Source organism: Bolinopsis microptera, chromosome 2 (assembly GCF_026151205.1).
Source record: "Bolinopsis microptera isolate Bmic1 chromosome 2, MBARI_Bmic_1.0, whole genome shotgun sequence".
In the NCBI taxonomy this organism is placed as follows: Eukaryota; Metazoa; Ctenophora; class Tentaculata; order Lobata; family Bolinopsidae; genus Bolinopsis; species Bolinopsis microptera.
This window is the reverse complement of record NC_087073.1, coordinates 20,478,557-20,496,588: the sequence shown is the minus strand read 5'-3', so window position 1 is coordinate 20,496,588 and position 18,032 is coordinate 20,478,557. Positions and strand designations below refer to the sequence as shown.

Sequence of the window (18,032 nt, the reverse complement as noted above, 5' to 3'; positions counted from 1 at the left end):
CTTTCGCCGCGATTTTGCCTAGTTTGGCATGTCGCGGCGCAGCGATTTTTGGCCGAAATAATCGCGATTTTCTTTTGTCCTTGGTCTACGGTAGACCCAGCAAACCCGAGCAGGCTCGCTCGGACTGGAGTACTTGAGTTATTGTAGTCACCCAGGGACAAGGCTGAGTGTGAAAAGCAAATGATGTTTCAGTGGTTGTAGTTTAATTTTATACATCCGACAACGAAATCTGATAACGACAACTCATCAATTCAGAGAGGTACATAATACACACAATTCAAAGGACGAATGACTTTCATTAAATATCCACAGTCTGCAATTATTGACTCTAAGTTTTGAATGTCAGGAATTTGGGAATAGAGTGAATAGACTACAATATTGGTAGTACGGTGGTCCTCATTTTTCTTCTACGATCGACTTAACGAGAAGGCTTTAGCTCTTTAGAGAGGAATTCATTCGCAATAGCTACAAATTTTAAAATCTAAAACGTTAGTCAAAATTGAATTTAAGGTGTCATCAGATAATCAGACAAGCAAAATCACCGATTTAGAATCAAAAGTTATCAAAAACAATGATCAGTCTACAAATGGTTCAAATCATGTTAAATTATATCTTATAACGAACTCGTGAATATTTAATGGTTTTCTACTTGAACTAAGAATTTGTCGACACAACTTGAAAAAATAAATGTTAATAACAAGCATGCTTGAACAAAACAAGATAGAAAACCCGACAACAAGATATGACCAGCAGTGTAACTGTGTCAGAATGTTCAGCAATCCAGTTAAACAGAGATGGAACACTCCCACACTGAAGCACTGGTCACATTCTTCATATATCAGATTCTTTTCAAGCTTTTCGTAATTAGCGTCAGACCGTTGATCAACACTAAGTTGAACTCTGGTCTGTCATATGTCTAAATTTTCATGTGGTACTACAAAGTGACAGCACATCAAGTCAAGCTTTTTTAGATGTCTATTCAGTAATTTAGAGCCTAATTAATTTATTGCCTAATAAAACTTATTATCGCCTAGTACATTGAAAATAAAAAACATTGCTCTCGCTCGAAATGATTTTAAACCCAATTCGATAGGTAAAATGTGAAAGCTAAATTGATGATCCCAGCTAATCATTTCTTCTTCAATCAACGTATGGCAATTGACTGTTATCTTCCTTCATTATTTCACTATCTGAACCCAGCTCATCACTTTTAACCTTCAGGAAAAAGACCTGCACGTTTATAAGAAGACATATTATGATCAAAATCCCAAGCGCCCCTCGTACTGATGAGTCTAACGCAGCAGTAATCGCAAAAATACCAACTGAAGCAACTAATTTACCAACCCCATCAACCAGACCGAAACCTGAGTTCCTGGCAACTGTCGGATACATCTGAGGGAGAATCATGTAAAATACAAGCGACATGGCTGCCACACTGAAGATGAGCATACCCAGGTTTATGAAACCTATTGGCACGGGCAGGCAGATCGTCAGGATGACACAGGATATCAGGCAGCAAACTGCAAATGTTATGAGCGCTCTGCTAGCTCCGATTATCTTTGTTAGGTAAACACTGACTATAGTTGATGGAAAGAATGCAGCCGAGAGGAGAATGCCACTGATCAAGTCTCCGTTACTGAGAGTCGCGCAACCTTCAACCCCACTATCTGAACTGATGTCTGACATTGAACCTCCTACTTTCAATCCACAGAAATTTTGCGCAAACATTGTTGCTACAACGTAGAGAAGCCCTTTATACAACATCTGGAGACAAGCATAGCTAGCCAGAATTTTGAGGGTGTCCCACCTTAATCCATCACTGCAGATTGTTGCAAATGAGCGCATTATACTGTTCCCGCCACCAGTTTGGGGATCAGTACCTGGTTCTCTCAATATAGTGATTCTATCAAGGTTCAGGTTTGTGTTGGCTGCTCTTAGCTTTCGTCTGAGGTAAAATTTATTAAAATATAATAATTAAACATTGCACACTTTAACAGAGATGAAGCAACAGTGACAACTTACAATAGTAATTATTGTTAACCTCAGTAATATTAAATGTGACTTACTTGAGACTAGCTTTTATTGGCGTTGTAGAATCATGTTTTCTGTTACTGTTTAGAAATTTGGGGGATTCAGGAAGGAAACACAGTATTATGACTGCAACTAGTGCTGGTAGAGACATTATAATTGAGTATAATCTCCATCCAATTCTGTTGAGCACGAGAAGAGCAAACCCGTTTGAGGTTGTCATTCCGGAGTTCCAGAACATTGTGATAACGACTACGCCAGCCGCCCTGGGCAAAAGTATGTGAAATCTAAATTCTGATAGATACCAAGATTCGTATAGGTGAGTGACCAAAATCAAACTGCGATGAAAGATTTGATTGAAGTTGAACTATTGATAAAAGCCTCTGCTCCAATTAGTTTTATGTAATATCACCGTTTAAGGTCACGAATTGAACAAACCTGTGTGCCATGCTGGATACCTCGGCCCAATAAGTGTACGCAATCGACAGAGAACCCCCCACACAAAGACCTCCAACTATTGCGAAGAAAAGGAAGACGTAAACGTCAGGAGAAAAAGAAGATGACACCATCGACAAAAAGAGAACAAAGGAGGTCATCATCGCCGTTGGTTTTCTTCCGTACCTAAAAATATAAATATATTCTACTACTATAGGTTAAAACTTTGGTACAGAGATGAAAGGGTACTGAACCGAATTCAAAAATAATAATGTTCAATCGTGTGACAATGATCAGTCCAAATTATTTGCCTTACCAATGAACGCAAGTATTAATCAAATAAATAACTTCAAATCTAGTTCGTACCTGTCAGAGAGAGGACCTATAACGATACCTCCCAGACCGGTACCGGTAAAGGAGAGAGAGGTTACAACCGCTATTTGTGTGGCAGTTAGGCTCCAGTGACACCTGAGGTACAGCTATCAGTATTGGAGGTTGGAGGAGTTGGCATGTTACCATTCAATACTATAAGTATAGGTTAGAATACCAAGTTAGAACATGTCGTGAAACAACTAACTTACTTTAAAACAGGTAGAACGATAGCGATGTAGCAAGCTTGCATTGAATCTGCAATGCCTATCAGTCCCAATGCTACCAGGAACATCACATCAATGAAGCTGAACTTTGCTGTATCCAGAATTTCTTGAACCTGTCATCTCCTTGTCAGAACTGCCCTTGGTTTTTAGTGGGATTGAGTTCCTGTGCTCCCGCACCAGGGGGTCACTCTCAGATAACGATGTCATTTCCTCTTCGTCATCATCGAGCATTGATCCTGTAAACGTGGAGATAGGTGTAAGGACTTAAGGAAACCGCGTGACTAACTCGTGACTAACTCGTGACTAACTCGTCTACATTTTAAATTTGAACGATAAAAACGTTTGCGAATGCTATACTAGTCTCCTCCGACCTCCACTTTAGAATAACCATGCGTTTATTTGCTAATAGTCTGGTCATTTATGAACGAAATGAGATGTTTACCTATATTTCATATTAGAGGGCTGAACATTTTTTAACTCACGCAAAAAATGAGAGGTCATATCCTGAATCTTTGCCTGAAGACTGTTGTAGTGGTCTAGTTTGTACTTTACTATGAAATGCAGGTAAATATCTCATTTCGTTCATAACTGACCAGACTATAATGGTCCTTATGAGCGTTATAGTTGTGTTCAATTATGTGGGATGACTAAGAAATGAAGAATCAAACGACCGAACTCACAAAATGAATCATGTAGCGAACAATAACTAAAAGAAGACATATTATCACGAGGAATACTAAAATTTATAGCTGGATAATATCCAGTCCCGACTATCACATCTGATTAATCAGAGGGGTACGTGGGAAGTGGGAACTGGGAACCAATATACTGATTCAAACTAGCCGCCTGTAACAAAACAAAGAGGGAACACTATAGAATTATGGTAACTACAACAGTAACACACATTCTGCTTTACTGGTATAAACAGTGTAAGCACACGAAGTTTGATAAAACTACTCTTTTGAGGATAATTCCTGCTCTAAATTGAGAATGTTGCGGCTGCTATAATTAGCCATCTATTCATATGAAGTTTTGCATATGAGCATATCTGAATAACTCAGCAAATCTTAGGTAACGTAAAACTTTTAATGTTGCAAAATGTTGCAAAATAGATATCCGGGAAAAGAGAGGGTTGCAGGTGACGCCCAGTGAAACGACTCGAAGAGTGTGGCCCACACATAGCTCAACACTGTACATGGAAACTAACCAAACTTGCTGTTGAGTACTCTTCAGGTAGTGAATCTCAATATAGAGAAACATTTGCACGGACATAACATACCAAAAAGCGGATGAATCATCATGGTGCAACTTACACAATGACCACACAACACTGATAAAGAGAAAAAAAAACTTATCAACACAATACTCCCTAATATCTGGCAGGAATTTGTAAAACATGACTGAATATCAGAACGGGATAGGATGTAGCAATGGCAGTAGTACGCATATCACTTCAAGAGGTACGAGACAAAGACTTATTAAAGTATTAAATATTGGTTAGATTGATTAAATATTGTTTAGATTGGCAGTGTATGTACAATCTTTTGTTCGCTATGCACTGAGCTGTTCTATCAGACCATACTGGTAAATGCCAATATTCCAAACAGGATTTAACCCAGAATAATTTCGAGCAATAATTTTGTTCACACTATTTAACATAGTAAATTTTTAACGAACATTGAGTTTGCGGTGGTTTGAATTTGATGTAGATAATATGACAAAACATTTTTAGATGAAAATAGAAACGGCTTATCAGAGTGGTTGTATAACCAGTCACCAGAAGAAAATAACATACTGAATGCTTATTTCTTATAGGCTAAAAGACAATGGACTTTAACATATTCACTGTGTGATGTACAAAGGTATAACCCCAATGGCGACATATATGGTATCAGCACAGTCTTAATTTTACGTCATCAATACCGCCAATTTTACTGAGCCTTGAGATCAAGATATAAAGGCGGTAAAGTATAAGACTTGTACTTAAGATAAACGGGCCCGAAGGACAATGAGCACACAGCATAGAGCTTAGAGGAGAGGACAGTCTGAGAACATGTTTGTGTAGTTGCAGGACAAAGAACTTTTTGTCTTTACGTTTCCCCGTTAACACCAACCATTGTTGTCCAATCCAGCTCTGCCACGAGAGCACAATTATTTATATACCCGTGTGTAAACATGATAAAGCAATCAACTCGAGTTTGCACGGTGTACAGTGAGTCATGGGGTTAAAAGTTCAACCCTAGCATAGACAATTCCTATTCCAAGTCGACCTTCTCTGTTTCTAAAGAAATAATTGTGAGAAGACACACTTTTGTTTTTATAGGCGATTCCATCGGCACCTAATCCGACTAATTCGATCAGGGCTAATGAAGATATTTTCCATGGGCGACACTGTAATTATGCTGCATCAGAGTTTCTAAAGAAATTTCATCTGTTTCTGTCGATAATGTTAATGGTAAGAAGGTAAGGAATGTTGATATTGGGGTTCGCAGGGATAGCTGATTAATTAGATTTGAAAATAATGAACAGAGGACGGTTCCCAACAAAGTAACAATCAAATAATATGTCGTGGCTGTCAACTGTAACTGTTAGAGATGTTCGTCATGTGCAATCGGCTGCTGAAGCTTACTCGAAATCAATCAATGAAGAATTACAGAGAGTTTAAGTAAGGAATAATCGACATAAAACAATAGATTGAACACAGAACACATGGGTGAGAAAAATTATGATGAAAGTAAACCCTACACATCAGTAATGACTAAAGCTATGATATTAATTTAATTCAATTCTTTTCTGAAAAAAATATCTGCCACCATTATGCGAATTGCGAACCAGGTGTTTTGTTTTTTACACAATACTTCATACAATATCATAAACTACTTCTGCAGTCTGTTATGAATTAAAGTGTTTTAAACTCAGTTTGATACCATTAGTTATACATGACTACAAAAATAAAAGTAAAGGATTGGTCAAAATAACCATATTCTCTGAAACTAACTTTTGAATTGTATGGAATTATTATCATGTGTTTGTTATGTGATATACCTGTTGTCGTTGAAATTGAATCATCTCCAAAGGGGTCTTTTGTCGACATCTTCATCCCGACTGCTGGCCTCGTTAGCAAAGAGATCAAATTTCCAGAGAAAACAGAAACAATCAAATTATCAGACTTCTACAAAGTTGTAAATGTTGGAGAATAAATACATATTCTAAAACATACTGAGTGCTGACAATTATATTTATAACCATACTGAAATCTTCCCCTTTATCTAAAGATACGTGCTTTGGTGAGGTCGATGTATACAAATATCAGAGTTACCCTAAGTTAAAATTGTCTGCGGACATGTCGTAGAAGCCGATATCGTAGAAGCTGATAGTTTAACTAGAAAATATTTGAGTTCCTATGTAGAGTTATAAATTTAAGAGAATGAGTGACCAGCTTTAAGAAAAACAATTCATGTAAATTGAGAGCCAATAATATATTCCGTTGAAAAATGTTGTTGGCATCTACTCAATAACAATTTAGGGCTAGAATTGAATGTCGATGAAATTTGATATGAATGAGCTGTTAATGTTATCACTGAAAGGTACAATTACGAAGATTTGAGCGGCACGTCATGTACACTTTTTGTTTTTATAACTCGTGTTTATTCCACATGGAAATTTAGACGTCTCTCTGTTATAGTACTGCTCATTCCTCATGGAATTTACGTTCAGCTCACTGAATTGTGAACCACCCATCAAATTGTACATGATAAAACCATTGCACTGCGCCTCGGGCTAACAGCAAAATTAGAATTTTAAATCGAAGATATGACAGAAAAGCATCAAGGAAACACGATTTCAATTTTCTACAGAGCAAATTCGAAGATTCAAAATTTTCTATCTTTCTGTTTTTCGGTAGAGCTAGGGGGTAGACTGTAAAGTGCTTCTTTCACGAAGCACGAGGATTTGAATAAGAAATGTAAAAAGAAACGACAACAAAATAATTAAACCATTTAAACTTATCACAAATTCAAAGCGGAATACTTAATATCACAAATATTTCTAAACAGGTACCTACATTCTTGCCGGCTTATCATCAAACAATGCCCGATTGTTCTGATTACACCACATAGCAAAGTTTTACGTATTCCTGTTAACAAATAAGGTGTTACAGGTAGCGGCCAGGGGCGAGATTTCAACCGAACAGCTGGTGATCAAAGTAATTGTTTCGTTCAAAAGGAGGTGTTATATTTATCAGAGTCCAGTGATAACACATTTTTTATCTCATTTTAAATTTCAAGATAACATCGGCGGTGCGGTGGTTGTCGGTTTTTGGGTGAATGTTTGATATTTGGTATAATTTCCAAGTGTTATTTTGTTTGATAGCGAAGTTGACAAAGACCAAAGCTGTAACTGTAAAATAAATAAAAGCCATTAGTCATTCGACTAACCCAAACCGACCGATTATGCTAAGCATAGTATCAAACTGTCAAACAAAAAGAGTAATTTATCTAAACAGCCAATTATACGATCAGGTGATCAGAACTACGTCAGAATCATAATAATTGATAACAGTATCAATTTATGTAATTTTCGTGGATTGAGTAGCTAAGTACTCTGATTTAATCGTTTCCATTCGTGCAAAGATAAAGATGTATAATATGTATGATAGTAATTACTTAATTAAGGTAGGAAGTCTTGCTGCTTATCAAAAGATTTTATAAAGATCGGATGTTTTTGCCAATTTAGAACTTTGAATATCACGAAAGAAAATTAAAGCGCTACAATTTAAATTTAAGAGACCTTTAACATTGTGCCAACAAATAACTTGCATTATGTTGATCGAACGATCGCAACCGGGGACGGGGGCTGAGCGGTAAGTGCTTAGGATCACATCACACTTACTGACATGGGGGCCGGGGTGGATGGGTCCTTTCACCCATGGTGACCAGATAGCGGCGTACGGTAAATGGAGTAAAATGAGGGGGGGGGGGGGGGGGGTGAGGGGGTGGATGGGTCCTTTCACCCAGTGACCAGATAGCGGCGTACGGTAAATGGAGTAAAATGGGGGGGGGGGGGGGGGATTGGGGGGGTGTAGGATAGGGTGATGCTGTCTTCCCACTTACTGTGCAAACAATTTGCTTTGGTAAGTAAAATTACTATCCATTTATTTTTTGCTTTATGTTTCTGAAATCATGACCAATAACTAGCTTTCAAGAAAACAACAAATTTCAAGAAAACAACAAATTTCAAGAAAACAACAAATTTTTATTTAAATCAATTATAGCAACAATTTGAAAAACTTTAAAGTTATTCTATTACCAAGGAATATACTACGGGTATAGTGACTTAGACTATTGAGTTGTTAAGTAAAATTAGTAAACATGCACTTGCATTGTATTTATAAAAACTAGAAATTAGGCTTCACCGTAAAATGGAGAAGCAGGCTGATCTTGGAGAGACGAACCAAGTAAATTAAATAAATTATTCGAACATATTATTGCTGTTCTGAGAATAACTATTCTTCAAATTCGTTGGATTATATATTATGGTTACTGCATAATATTAGTAAATAGTTCATCGAACATATTATAATATCCAAATATTGTAGGGCAAGGCAAGTTTTTAGATCTTACTGAGGACGTACAAAAACTTTATCGATTACGTGCTTTCAGAATATTGTCCCCAACACAATTTCAACAGTCCTGATACTGTGCAAAGTCCTTGAGATCTAACTTTCCGTCCTTATTCTTATCCATGAGATTGAACATGCTCTGCAGATCCTCCTTAGTAATCTCTATCCCCTGGTCACTGAGAATACCACGCAACGTGTCCTGAGTTATTGTCCCTTCTGCATCTTTGGGAAACAAATCCCAGCTCTCTTTTATATCAGAGTATAAATGTTCCTAGGAGAATATAACGGGGTGTGAAGTTATCCAATTCGTATCTTTTAGTTTGTAATGATAAAAAAATGAAAAATATTTCAAGACAATTAGTGCATTCGCTCATGGCTTGTAATTTTTTGTCGATAATGCTGTTATCAAATAGTTTTACCTGAGCTATGCCGTAAGCTAATATTTTTGGTTCTCTGTGCATGCCACTGTAAAATATTTTCACGAGAAAGTATACTTGGTCACGTAATATGAAGAATTCGCCTTCCATTAATAATATCCCGCTTTATTACGACATAATAACATAATTGACCTGATTAAAGTACGGCCGGAGTATTCGCTTGAACTTCTTAAACTTGACTGGCTTGTACAGCTCTTCATCCAAAACCTGTAAAATTGGTAACTATCAGCAGATTACGTAGAGTTTCAGTTTCAAAATCGCTAGCATCCATCATCACCCGGCCATTGATGACAGGTACATATTAGGATATCAATACTCAATACGATATCAATCCCGATTTACTGGCCTCAATACGTCTATAAAAGGTATTGTAGGGCTTGTAGGCAATTGTAGGTCTTTGCAGAAACACTTAGTCGGGCAGGTATATTCCCAAACGGCTAGGTATAACCCACTGGTTCGACCATACTTCACATCGTTTTTGTTTGTTCCCCTGGCCTATGTCAGTCACTATCACATTACCGGAATCCAGATAAGACCGATGATGTAATTTATGTCTTTAACAAAGTTAATATTCGCTAAATCTGGGCATCAATTTTCTTTAGAATCAAGTCTACGGGGTTTATCATTATGTTAGGGTGTTGTATTAATTGCACCTTTTGCAGTTTAGTAAGGTTTCTTCGGTATCAGACAGTTTGGCTTTTCTTAAAATAAACCTCATAAGACAATCTAAATCGGGATTTTAAGACATGCGCGAAGTCATTATAAAGGAAGAAAAGTTGTCAGTGCCATATGACGTACGGCAGGTAGGTTGTTTTGGACCAGTAGTGTGCAATAAGGCCTGTCAACACTTCCGTTTGAACAAAGCTCTCCCGTCACCAGACAAGAGCTCACTTCTGTTTTATCTAGTCAGTCTAACATCTCACCAGACAAGAGCTCACTTCTGTTTTATCTAGTCAGTCTAACATCTCACCAGACAAGAACTCACTTCTGTTTTATTTAGTCAGTCTAATATCTCACCAGACAAGAGCTCACTTTTGTTTTATTTAGTCAGTCTAATATCTCACCAGACAAGAGCTCACTTCTGTTTTATCCAGTCACTCTAACATCTCACCAGACAAGAGCTCACTTCTGTTTTATTTAGTCAGTCTAATATCTCACCAGACAAGAGCTCACTTCTGTTTTATTTAGTCAGTCTAATATCTCACCAGACAAGAGCTCACTTTTGTTTTATTTAGTCACTCTAACATCTCACCAGACAAGAGCTCACTTCTGTTTTATCTAGTCAGTCTAACATCTCACCAGACAAGAGCTCACTTTTGTTTTATTTAGTCAGTCTAATATCTCACCAGACAAGAGCTCACTTTTGTTTTATTTAGTCAGTCTAACATCTCACCAGACAAGAGCTCACTTTTGTTTTATTTAGTCAGTCTAACATCTCACCAGACAAGAACTCACTTCTGTTTTATTTAGTCAGGCTAATATCTCACCAGACAAGAGCTCACTTCTGTTTTATCTAGTCAGTCTAACATCTCACCAGACAAGAGCTCACTTCTGTTTTGTTTAGTCAGTCTAACATCTCACCAGACAAGAGCTCACTTCTGTTTTATCTAGTCAGGCTAATATCTCACCAGACAAGAGCTCACTTCTGTTTTATTTAGTCACTCTAACATCTCACCAGACAAGAGCTCACTTTTGTTTTATCTAGTCAGTCTAACATCTCACCAGACAAGAGCTCACTTCTGTTTTATCAACTCACTCTAACATCTCACCAGACAAGAGCTCACTTCTGTTTTATTTAGTCAGTCTAACATCTCACCAGACAAGAACTCACTTTTGTTTTATTTAGTCAGTCTAATATCTCACCAGACAAGAGCTCACTTTTGTTTTATCTAGTCACTCTAACATCTCACCAGACAAGAGCTCACTTCTGTTTTATTTAGTCAGTCTAATATCTCACCAGACAAGAGCTCACTTCTGTTTTATCAACTCACTCTAACATCTCACCAGACAAGAACTCACTTTTGTTTTATTTAGTCAGTCTAATATCTCACCAGACAAGAACTCACTTTTGTTTTATCTAGTCAGTCTAACATCTCACCAGACAAGAGCTCACTTCTGTTTTATTTAGTCAGTCTAATATCTCACCAGACAAGAGCTCACTTCTGTTTTATCAACTCACTCTAACATCTCACCAGACAAGAACTCACTTTTGTTTTATTTAGTCAGTCTAATATCTCACCAGACAAGAACTCACTTTTGTTTTATCTAGTCAGTCTAACATCTCACCAGACAAGAGCTCACTTCTGTTATATCCAGTCAGGCTAATATCTCACCAGACTAGAGCTCACTTTTGTTTTATCTAGTCAGTCTAACGTCTCACCAGACAAGAGCTCACTTCTGTTTTATTTAGTCAGTCTAATATCTCACCAGACAAGAACTCACTTTTGTTTTATTTAGTCAGTCTAACATCTCACCAGACAAGAGCTCACTTTTGTTTTATTTAGTCACTCTAACATCTCACCAGACAAGAGCTCACTTCTGTTTTATCTAGTCAGTCTAACATCTCACCAGACAAGAGCTCACTTCTGTTTTATTTAGTCAGTCTAACATCTCACCAGACAAGAGCTCACTTCTGTTTTATCTAGTCAGTCTAACATCTCACCAGACAAGAGCTCACTTCTGTTTTATCTAGTTACTCTAACATCTCACCAGACAAGAGCTCACTTCTGTTTTATCTAGTCACTCTAACATCTCACCAGACAAGAGCTCACTTCTGTTTTATTTAGTCAGTCTAACATCTCACCAGACAAGAGCTCACTTCTGTTTTATCTAGTCAGGCTAATATCTCACCAGACAAGAGCTCACTTCTGTTTTATCTAGTCACTCTAATATCTCACCAGACAAGAGCTCACTTCTGTTTTATCTAGTCAGGCTAATATCTCACCAGACAAGAGCTCACTTCTGTTTTATTTAGTCACTCTAACATCTCACCAGACAAGAGCTCAATTCTGTTTTATCTAGTCAGGCTAATATCTCACCAGACAAGAGCTCACTTCTGTTTTATTTAGTCAGTCTAACATCTCACCAGACAAGAGCTCACTTCTGTTTTATCTAGTCACTCTAATATCTCACCAGACACTGCAACATCATCTCGCAGCTTTCATTAATTATCACACCTCACCACACAATACATTTAAACATTTAACTATTTCCTCGTTAACCAAATTATTTCTTACCTACCCGCTCTCTCGGTAAATAACTTATAAACTCAACCTTACCTTCATCAGATAAGCCAAGTCGCTCTCCGAAACTTTCATCCCGTTGCTCAAAAACCTCAGTTTTAGATCCTTCAGATCGACGGGTTTACCACTGATTGAGTTCATCAGTTTGAACATCTTAATTAGGTCGTTCTCGTCATGTTCCGTTAGGTCTGAGGAAGAGCTGGGCTCTGAGATGCTGTGATGATACATATCTGCTGGTTAGTGGGGGTGTGGAGTTAGCTATCTAGTCATTATTCTCTCCTCCCTACCCAGTACCCTCCCTACTATAATACATCATGTTTATCTGATCGCTGCAACCGTACAAGTGCCCGCATTACGTTTTGTATAATGATTGTAATGTTAATATTTCCTGTGAAGCTGCTCTCTGTGCTATAAGTTTAGTTTTGTCAGATAGTTTCGTCAGTGTTATAATATTTGCGCAATGACTCATAATTACAGTTTTTAAATACTATATCTACCGCTCTGACATATCTCTCAAATGTCGTAAATGCCCTCACTTTAATTAAAGGTATCCGTGCAAGTTGCACCGTGCGCCCTGAACAGTACCTCCCCCCTGAATCAGGACAACAATTACCAGCAGCACTGTTGTAGCTTCAACTCGTGGGAACAAATACTTGTTACCACCTTCACTTCGTTTCACCACGGATCATGTTTGGGACATGGTGGGGCTCGCTCGTCTCTGCCCAGTTGCTGCCCAGTTGCTAGTATTTAAAAATCGAATATCGTAAACTTTGAACAGACAAATCTTGCTTCGGAAGTTATGAAGAAGGATGGTGTACTGCGACTAGTTGCGTGATTGTTTGCTCTATATCGGAAGATAGCTTTTGAATTTCTAACGAGTGGTGCGTGCTATTATGCAAATGGCAAGGGCTATACATTGATTTCAAACTTCAAAGTCTTACGTCATCCTCTTTGTTCTATCTTTTCGACGATATGCGGGAGATTGGAATGGCGCGGTGCAAGCTAGCTACAAGCAAGATATTCTTCGCTAGTACACGCAGACTGTGTGCTATTTTACTTGATATAATCTCGCCGATACTCTACAATGTATATAACTTGTGATCTGTATCCAGACAGTCACATGCTCCAGCGTGCCTGGTTCAGTATTTTTAAACCGGGTTGTGCTGATGACGTCACTATAACGAGGAGTAATTAACCAGGTTTTAATTGCGGCGATCCGGAGCTCGATTCAAATAGCTGCTACTTAATACTAACGACGTTTCTACAATTCACGATAACTTGATTTCTTCCTTAGTCTCCGTCATTCTTGATTCTGCCCGTTTATACACACGGGGATCTTGCTTTATTATACTTATCCGGTTTTCGCTGTGTGGCCGATGTAATGACTATTGTCTGACTATTAAACTTGAATCTGAACTGTATATCGGTCGTATTGTCTTGTAGGCTGGTTTGTTTTGCGTTTGTTTGCACTGCGGTAGTTTAAACAAGTGTACTTGTACCAGTAGTATGTACTAGTAGCTTGTTTATATGTTGTTTATTGTTGTAATAACGTCAATATACTTTTTGTACGTGCAGATGAGGTAGGATATGTGAAGTCAGACACTACAAGGTCCTACAGATGATGTAGGATATGTGAAGTCAGACACTACAGGGTCCTACAGATTATGTAGGATACTAGGATGTGTGAAGTCAGACATTACAAGGTCCTACAGATGATGTAGGATATGTGAAGTCAGACACTACAGGGTCCTACAGATGATGTAGGATGTGTGAAGTCAGACACTACATGGTCCTACAGATTATGTAGGATATGTGAAGTCCGACACTACAAGGCCCTACAGATGATGTAGGATATGTGAAGTCAGACACTACAGGGTCCTACAGATTATGTAGGATATGTGAAGTCAGACACTACAGGGCCCTACAGATGATGTAGGATATGTGAAGTAAGACACTACAGGGTCCTACAGATGATGTAGGATATGTGAAGTCAGACACTACAGGGTCCTACAGATGATGTAGGATATGTGAAGTCAGACACTACAGGGCCCTACAGATGATGTAGGATATGTGCACTAGTCAGACACTACAGGGTCCTACAGATTATGTAGGATATGTGAAGTCAGACGCTACAGGGTCCTACAGAATATGATGTAGGATATGTGAAGTCAGACACTACAGGGTCCTACAGATGATGTAGGATATGTGCACTAGTCAGACACTACAGGGTCCTACAGATTATGTAGGATATGTGAAGTCAGACACTACAGGGTCCTACAGAATATGATGTAGGATGTGTGAAGTCAGACATTACAAGGTCCTACAGATGATGTAGGATATGTGAAGTCAGACACTACATGGTCCTACAGAATATGATGTAGGATATGTGAAGTCAGACACTACAGGGTCCTACAGATGATGTAGGATATGTGCACTAGTCAGACACTACAGGGTCCTACAGATTATGTAGGATATGTGAAGTCAGACACTACAGGGTCCTACAGATGATGTAGGATATGTGAAGTCAGACACTACAGGGTCCTACAGATGATGTAGGATATTATGTGAAGTCAGACACTACATGAGGTCCGGGCAGTAGTAAAGTAGCTCGAGTGTTGAAATGTGGTGTGTAGTGTGTATACGTCATCACTTTCATAATATAGCCGTGCTGATAACAGTAGTCAGGTTCACGTCACTCCTCCGAAACCTTCAAATCAACCCCTGTAACCACCCCTGTAACCACCACATTACTACAGGCTCTTAGGTAGGCTCTTACTCTCTTAGACACTTTACAACAGGCTCTTAAACACTTTACGAGAGGCTGTTAGACGTCCTCAGTCTTGCAGACGTAAATTGAAATTTGGACCTTGTCTGTATAACTATATAAATACTGTACACCTTGTTAATTTGCTCATTACTCAAGTTGCACAGTTCAGTCTTCCCTGAGTCACGTGGTGGTATACAATATACACTGTAATACACTACAGACTCCCATGATGATTCATACTCATGTACCATATCATTATCTCAACAAGTGTGGAAATGTACACTCAACACCCGAATCAGAACAATACAATGTACAGTGTACACGTGACGTCACACGTGTCCGTGTCGCGTGACCGATCTTATACGTGACACTGTAATTCTGAGAGTGGAGTACTCCGTGTTTAGGTGTGTGTTATGATGATGATGAATGGCTGTGATGTCACTTGTGCTCGGTCATGTGTTGTTCGTTGTAGCTCACTTTTTATACTCGCTACTCCGCGGTATTGTGTAGTTGTTAGATCTTTAGATCTCCGCGGTAACAATGCCATCTCTCCAATCCTCAGCTGCTACATCTTACTCGTCTGCTAGTTTGCTTTTATAGTTCAGTGTTGATTTCAGCTCGCTATATACTCTTTACTCTTTAGTGGTTAGAAGAAACAATACCGTCTCCCCCGTTTCTTCCGCTTCTACTTCTTGTTTGTGCGTAGTTCTGTGTTGGTTTCCTCACTCTCTGCCTACTCTCTGCCTAATCTCTATACTTTCTAGCTATTGCAGGAACCTGGAACAATACCATGTCCCTTCTCTCGTTTTGTGTACAGTCTCCAGTGTGGACTCATGACACACCCTCCTCTCTCTCCTCTCTCTCTCTGCATTCTCCTCTCGTCTTTATTGTTTTTGTATTTGTCAGAAGGTCGGAACTGTCGCGGTAATGATATCCAGGTACACTAGCCAGTATCACTGTGCACAGTGTACATGGTGCAGCAAATAATCCTGTGATTGGAGTTGTACCTCTACTACTGCTCATGCTGCTGCACGCAGATTTCACTGGCTCGAACTTTACTATAGCCTCTAACGTTAGTGTAGACGCAGTAATCGTTGTAACTGGTTTGATTTACGAGTGTCATGCATCTGGTGACAGCAGTGATTGTATTTTTATCTCCGCCGAGAGCTTTTGTTTCAGAGCTTGATTTCAGGTGATATTGTTTCTACATGTCGATTGTATCAGAGCTAGCCGGCTATGATTGCCTTCGCTCTAGCTTTTAATCGCCACTCCACAATATAATAAGCAACGATTTTTTTAGCTGACGCACTTGTGATAAGGCAGACGATAGGCGGGTATATGTATTATGTAGGTACTGACTACTGAGAATCAAATGCCCTTTTTCAAGAGTTGTGAATGTTGATTGGTTGCTAATTTAAGTGCAGGCTAGAAATCTATTCCGCATTTTGAATTGAATCGAGAAGAATCTCTGATCTTGGACTAAGCAGAAAAAGGACCAACAATGTGCTGTAGTGGCAAGGATACTTCGTTTTACTTGTTATGCTAACATCTTTCTACTGAGTACTGGCTCTAAGTTTTTAACCGCAGGATACTTATTCAGCAGACAAATGTCCTGTAAGTGTAATAATATAAAAGTGTGATCTGACGACTCTATAAAAGTCATTCAAAAACTTGTATATTTTATCATATCTGCTTGCCACCATTGACCATAATAATGTTTCGTTGTGAAACTATAGGGAGTGGCCACACTTATTCTCGGTCTGTGCAGCCGCGATGAACTGTAAACTACAACCATGGTGACTATAATATAACGCTTTTCTGCCCGCAAATAAAATTTTAAAATGTGACAGTGCTATCTGACTCTAATGTGAAGATCCAGTAATCGGTGCCACGATGATATCTTGTACTTGTACTTGTTTAGTTTTACGTCGCGATCGTTTGACATGGCTCCAATAAATATCTCATTCCTACTATCTAAAATTTGGCAATCATCGGTGATAGAAATGACTTATTTCTTACGTCTTGATATCTCAATATTAAACTAGTTTAGCAAGCTAAGAAGCAAAAACAATTCAAAGTTACCGAACTACCAATACTCAATAGCATAACCAAATTCTCATAATCGGTTATCTGGAAGAAAAATCATTCATCATTGCGGGACCACACAAGAAGCAACAAGCAAGGCAGAACTAAAACATAACTGCTGCCCACCATTGCCAAGCTTGCTCTAGGACCGCTGTAATTATAATTGCACTACTTAACTTATTCATATTTCCGGAACCATACAAAATTTAGACCAGGCCTTTTAGTCCTACCCTACAGGGACCTTTGAGGGCTACTATTATCTTTAGGCTCGCAGTCCCGGACGGAGCCGGAAATGAGCGATTATATTTGAGTATTTAGGGTACAGTATGTATGCACCGAGTACAAGTAGCTTATCTCTGTACTTGCTCCAGATTCCAAATACACGGTGAAATACGTACTGCATTGTACTATCTTCTTTGTCTGTGAAACTATTTCCATTATTCATTTGTGTGTTGTTGTGACGTTTAGTGTTGCGGTTGAGATGAATTGCAGAGTAGAGTGGTCTACAGAAGCAAGCAATCCTCTAATGTGTTGGTAACAGTAAGACAGTAGTACAGTGTGTTGGTAACAGTAGTACAGTGTGTTGGTAACAGTAGTAGGTACATTGTGTTGGTAACAGTAGTACAGTGTGTTGGTAACAGTAGTAGGTACATTGTGTTGGTAACAGTAGTACAGTGTGTTGGTAACAGTAGTACAGTGTGTTGGTAACAGTAGTAGGTACATTGTGTTGGTAACAGTAGTACAGTGTGTTGGTAACAGTAGTACAGTGTGTTGGTAACAGTAGTACAGTGTGTTGGTAACAGTAGTACAGTGTGTTGGTAA

At 38.6% G+C, this 18,032-nt stretch overlaps 2 protein-coding genes across 4 annotated transcripts; both read right to left on the bottom strand.

Moving 5' to 3' along the window:
- Positions 1-539: 539 nt before the first annotated feature.
- LOC134826422 (synaptic vesicle 2-related protein-like) lies at positions 540-7,260 on the bottom strand. 3 transcript variants are annotated; one of them, XM_063838788.1, is made up of 6 exons: positions 6,105-7,260; positions 3,045-3,295; positions 2,830-2,931; positions 2,467-2,649; positions 2,067-2,294; positions 540-1,945 (listed from the first exon to the last, which is right to left on the bottom strand). In XM_063838788.1, exons 2-6 carry the CDS (start codon positions 3,125-3,127, stop codon positions 1,141-1,143), a joined length of 1,401 nt encoding a protein of 466 aa, XP_063694858.1. In that variant the 5' UTR covers positions 3,128-3,295; positions 6,105-7,260; the 3' UTR covers positions 540-1,140. The 3 variants fall into 3 exon arrangements, with proteins under 3 accessions (XP_063694858.1, XP_063694859.1, XP_063694860.1); XM_063838789.1 differs by lacking the exon at positions 6,105-7,260 and adding an exon at positions 3,502-3,584 and having other exon boundaries at positions 549-1,945; XM_063838790.1 differs by having other exon boundaries at positions 619-1,945; positions 2,467-2,640; positions 6,105-6,284.
- A 1,078-nt stretch (positions 7,261-8,338) lies between these two features.
- On the bottom strand, positions 8,339-12,587 carry LOC134811808 (centrin-4-like). The gene is made up of 3 exons (XM_063818893.1): positions 12,395-12,587; positions 9,249-9,323; positions 8,339-8,950 (listed from the first exon to the last, which is right to left on the bottom strand). Exons 1-3 carry the CDS (start codon positions 12,584-12,586, stop codon positions 8,741-8,743), a joined length of 477 nt encoding a protein of 158 aa, XP_063674963.1. The 5' UTR covers position 12,587; the 3' UTR covers positions 8,339-8,740.
- Positions 12,588-18,032: the final 5,445 nt, after the last annotated feature.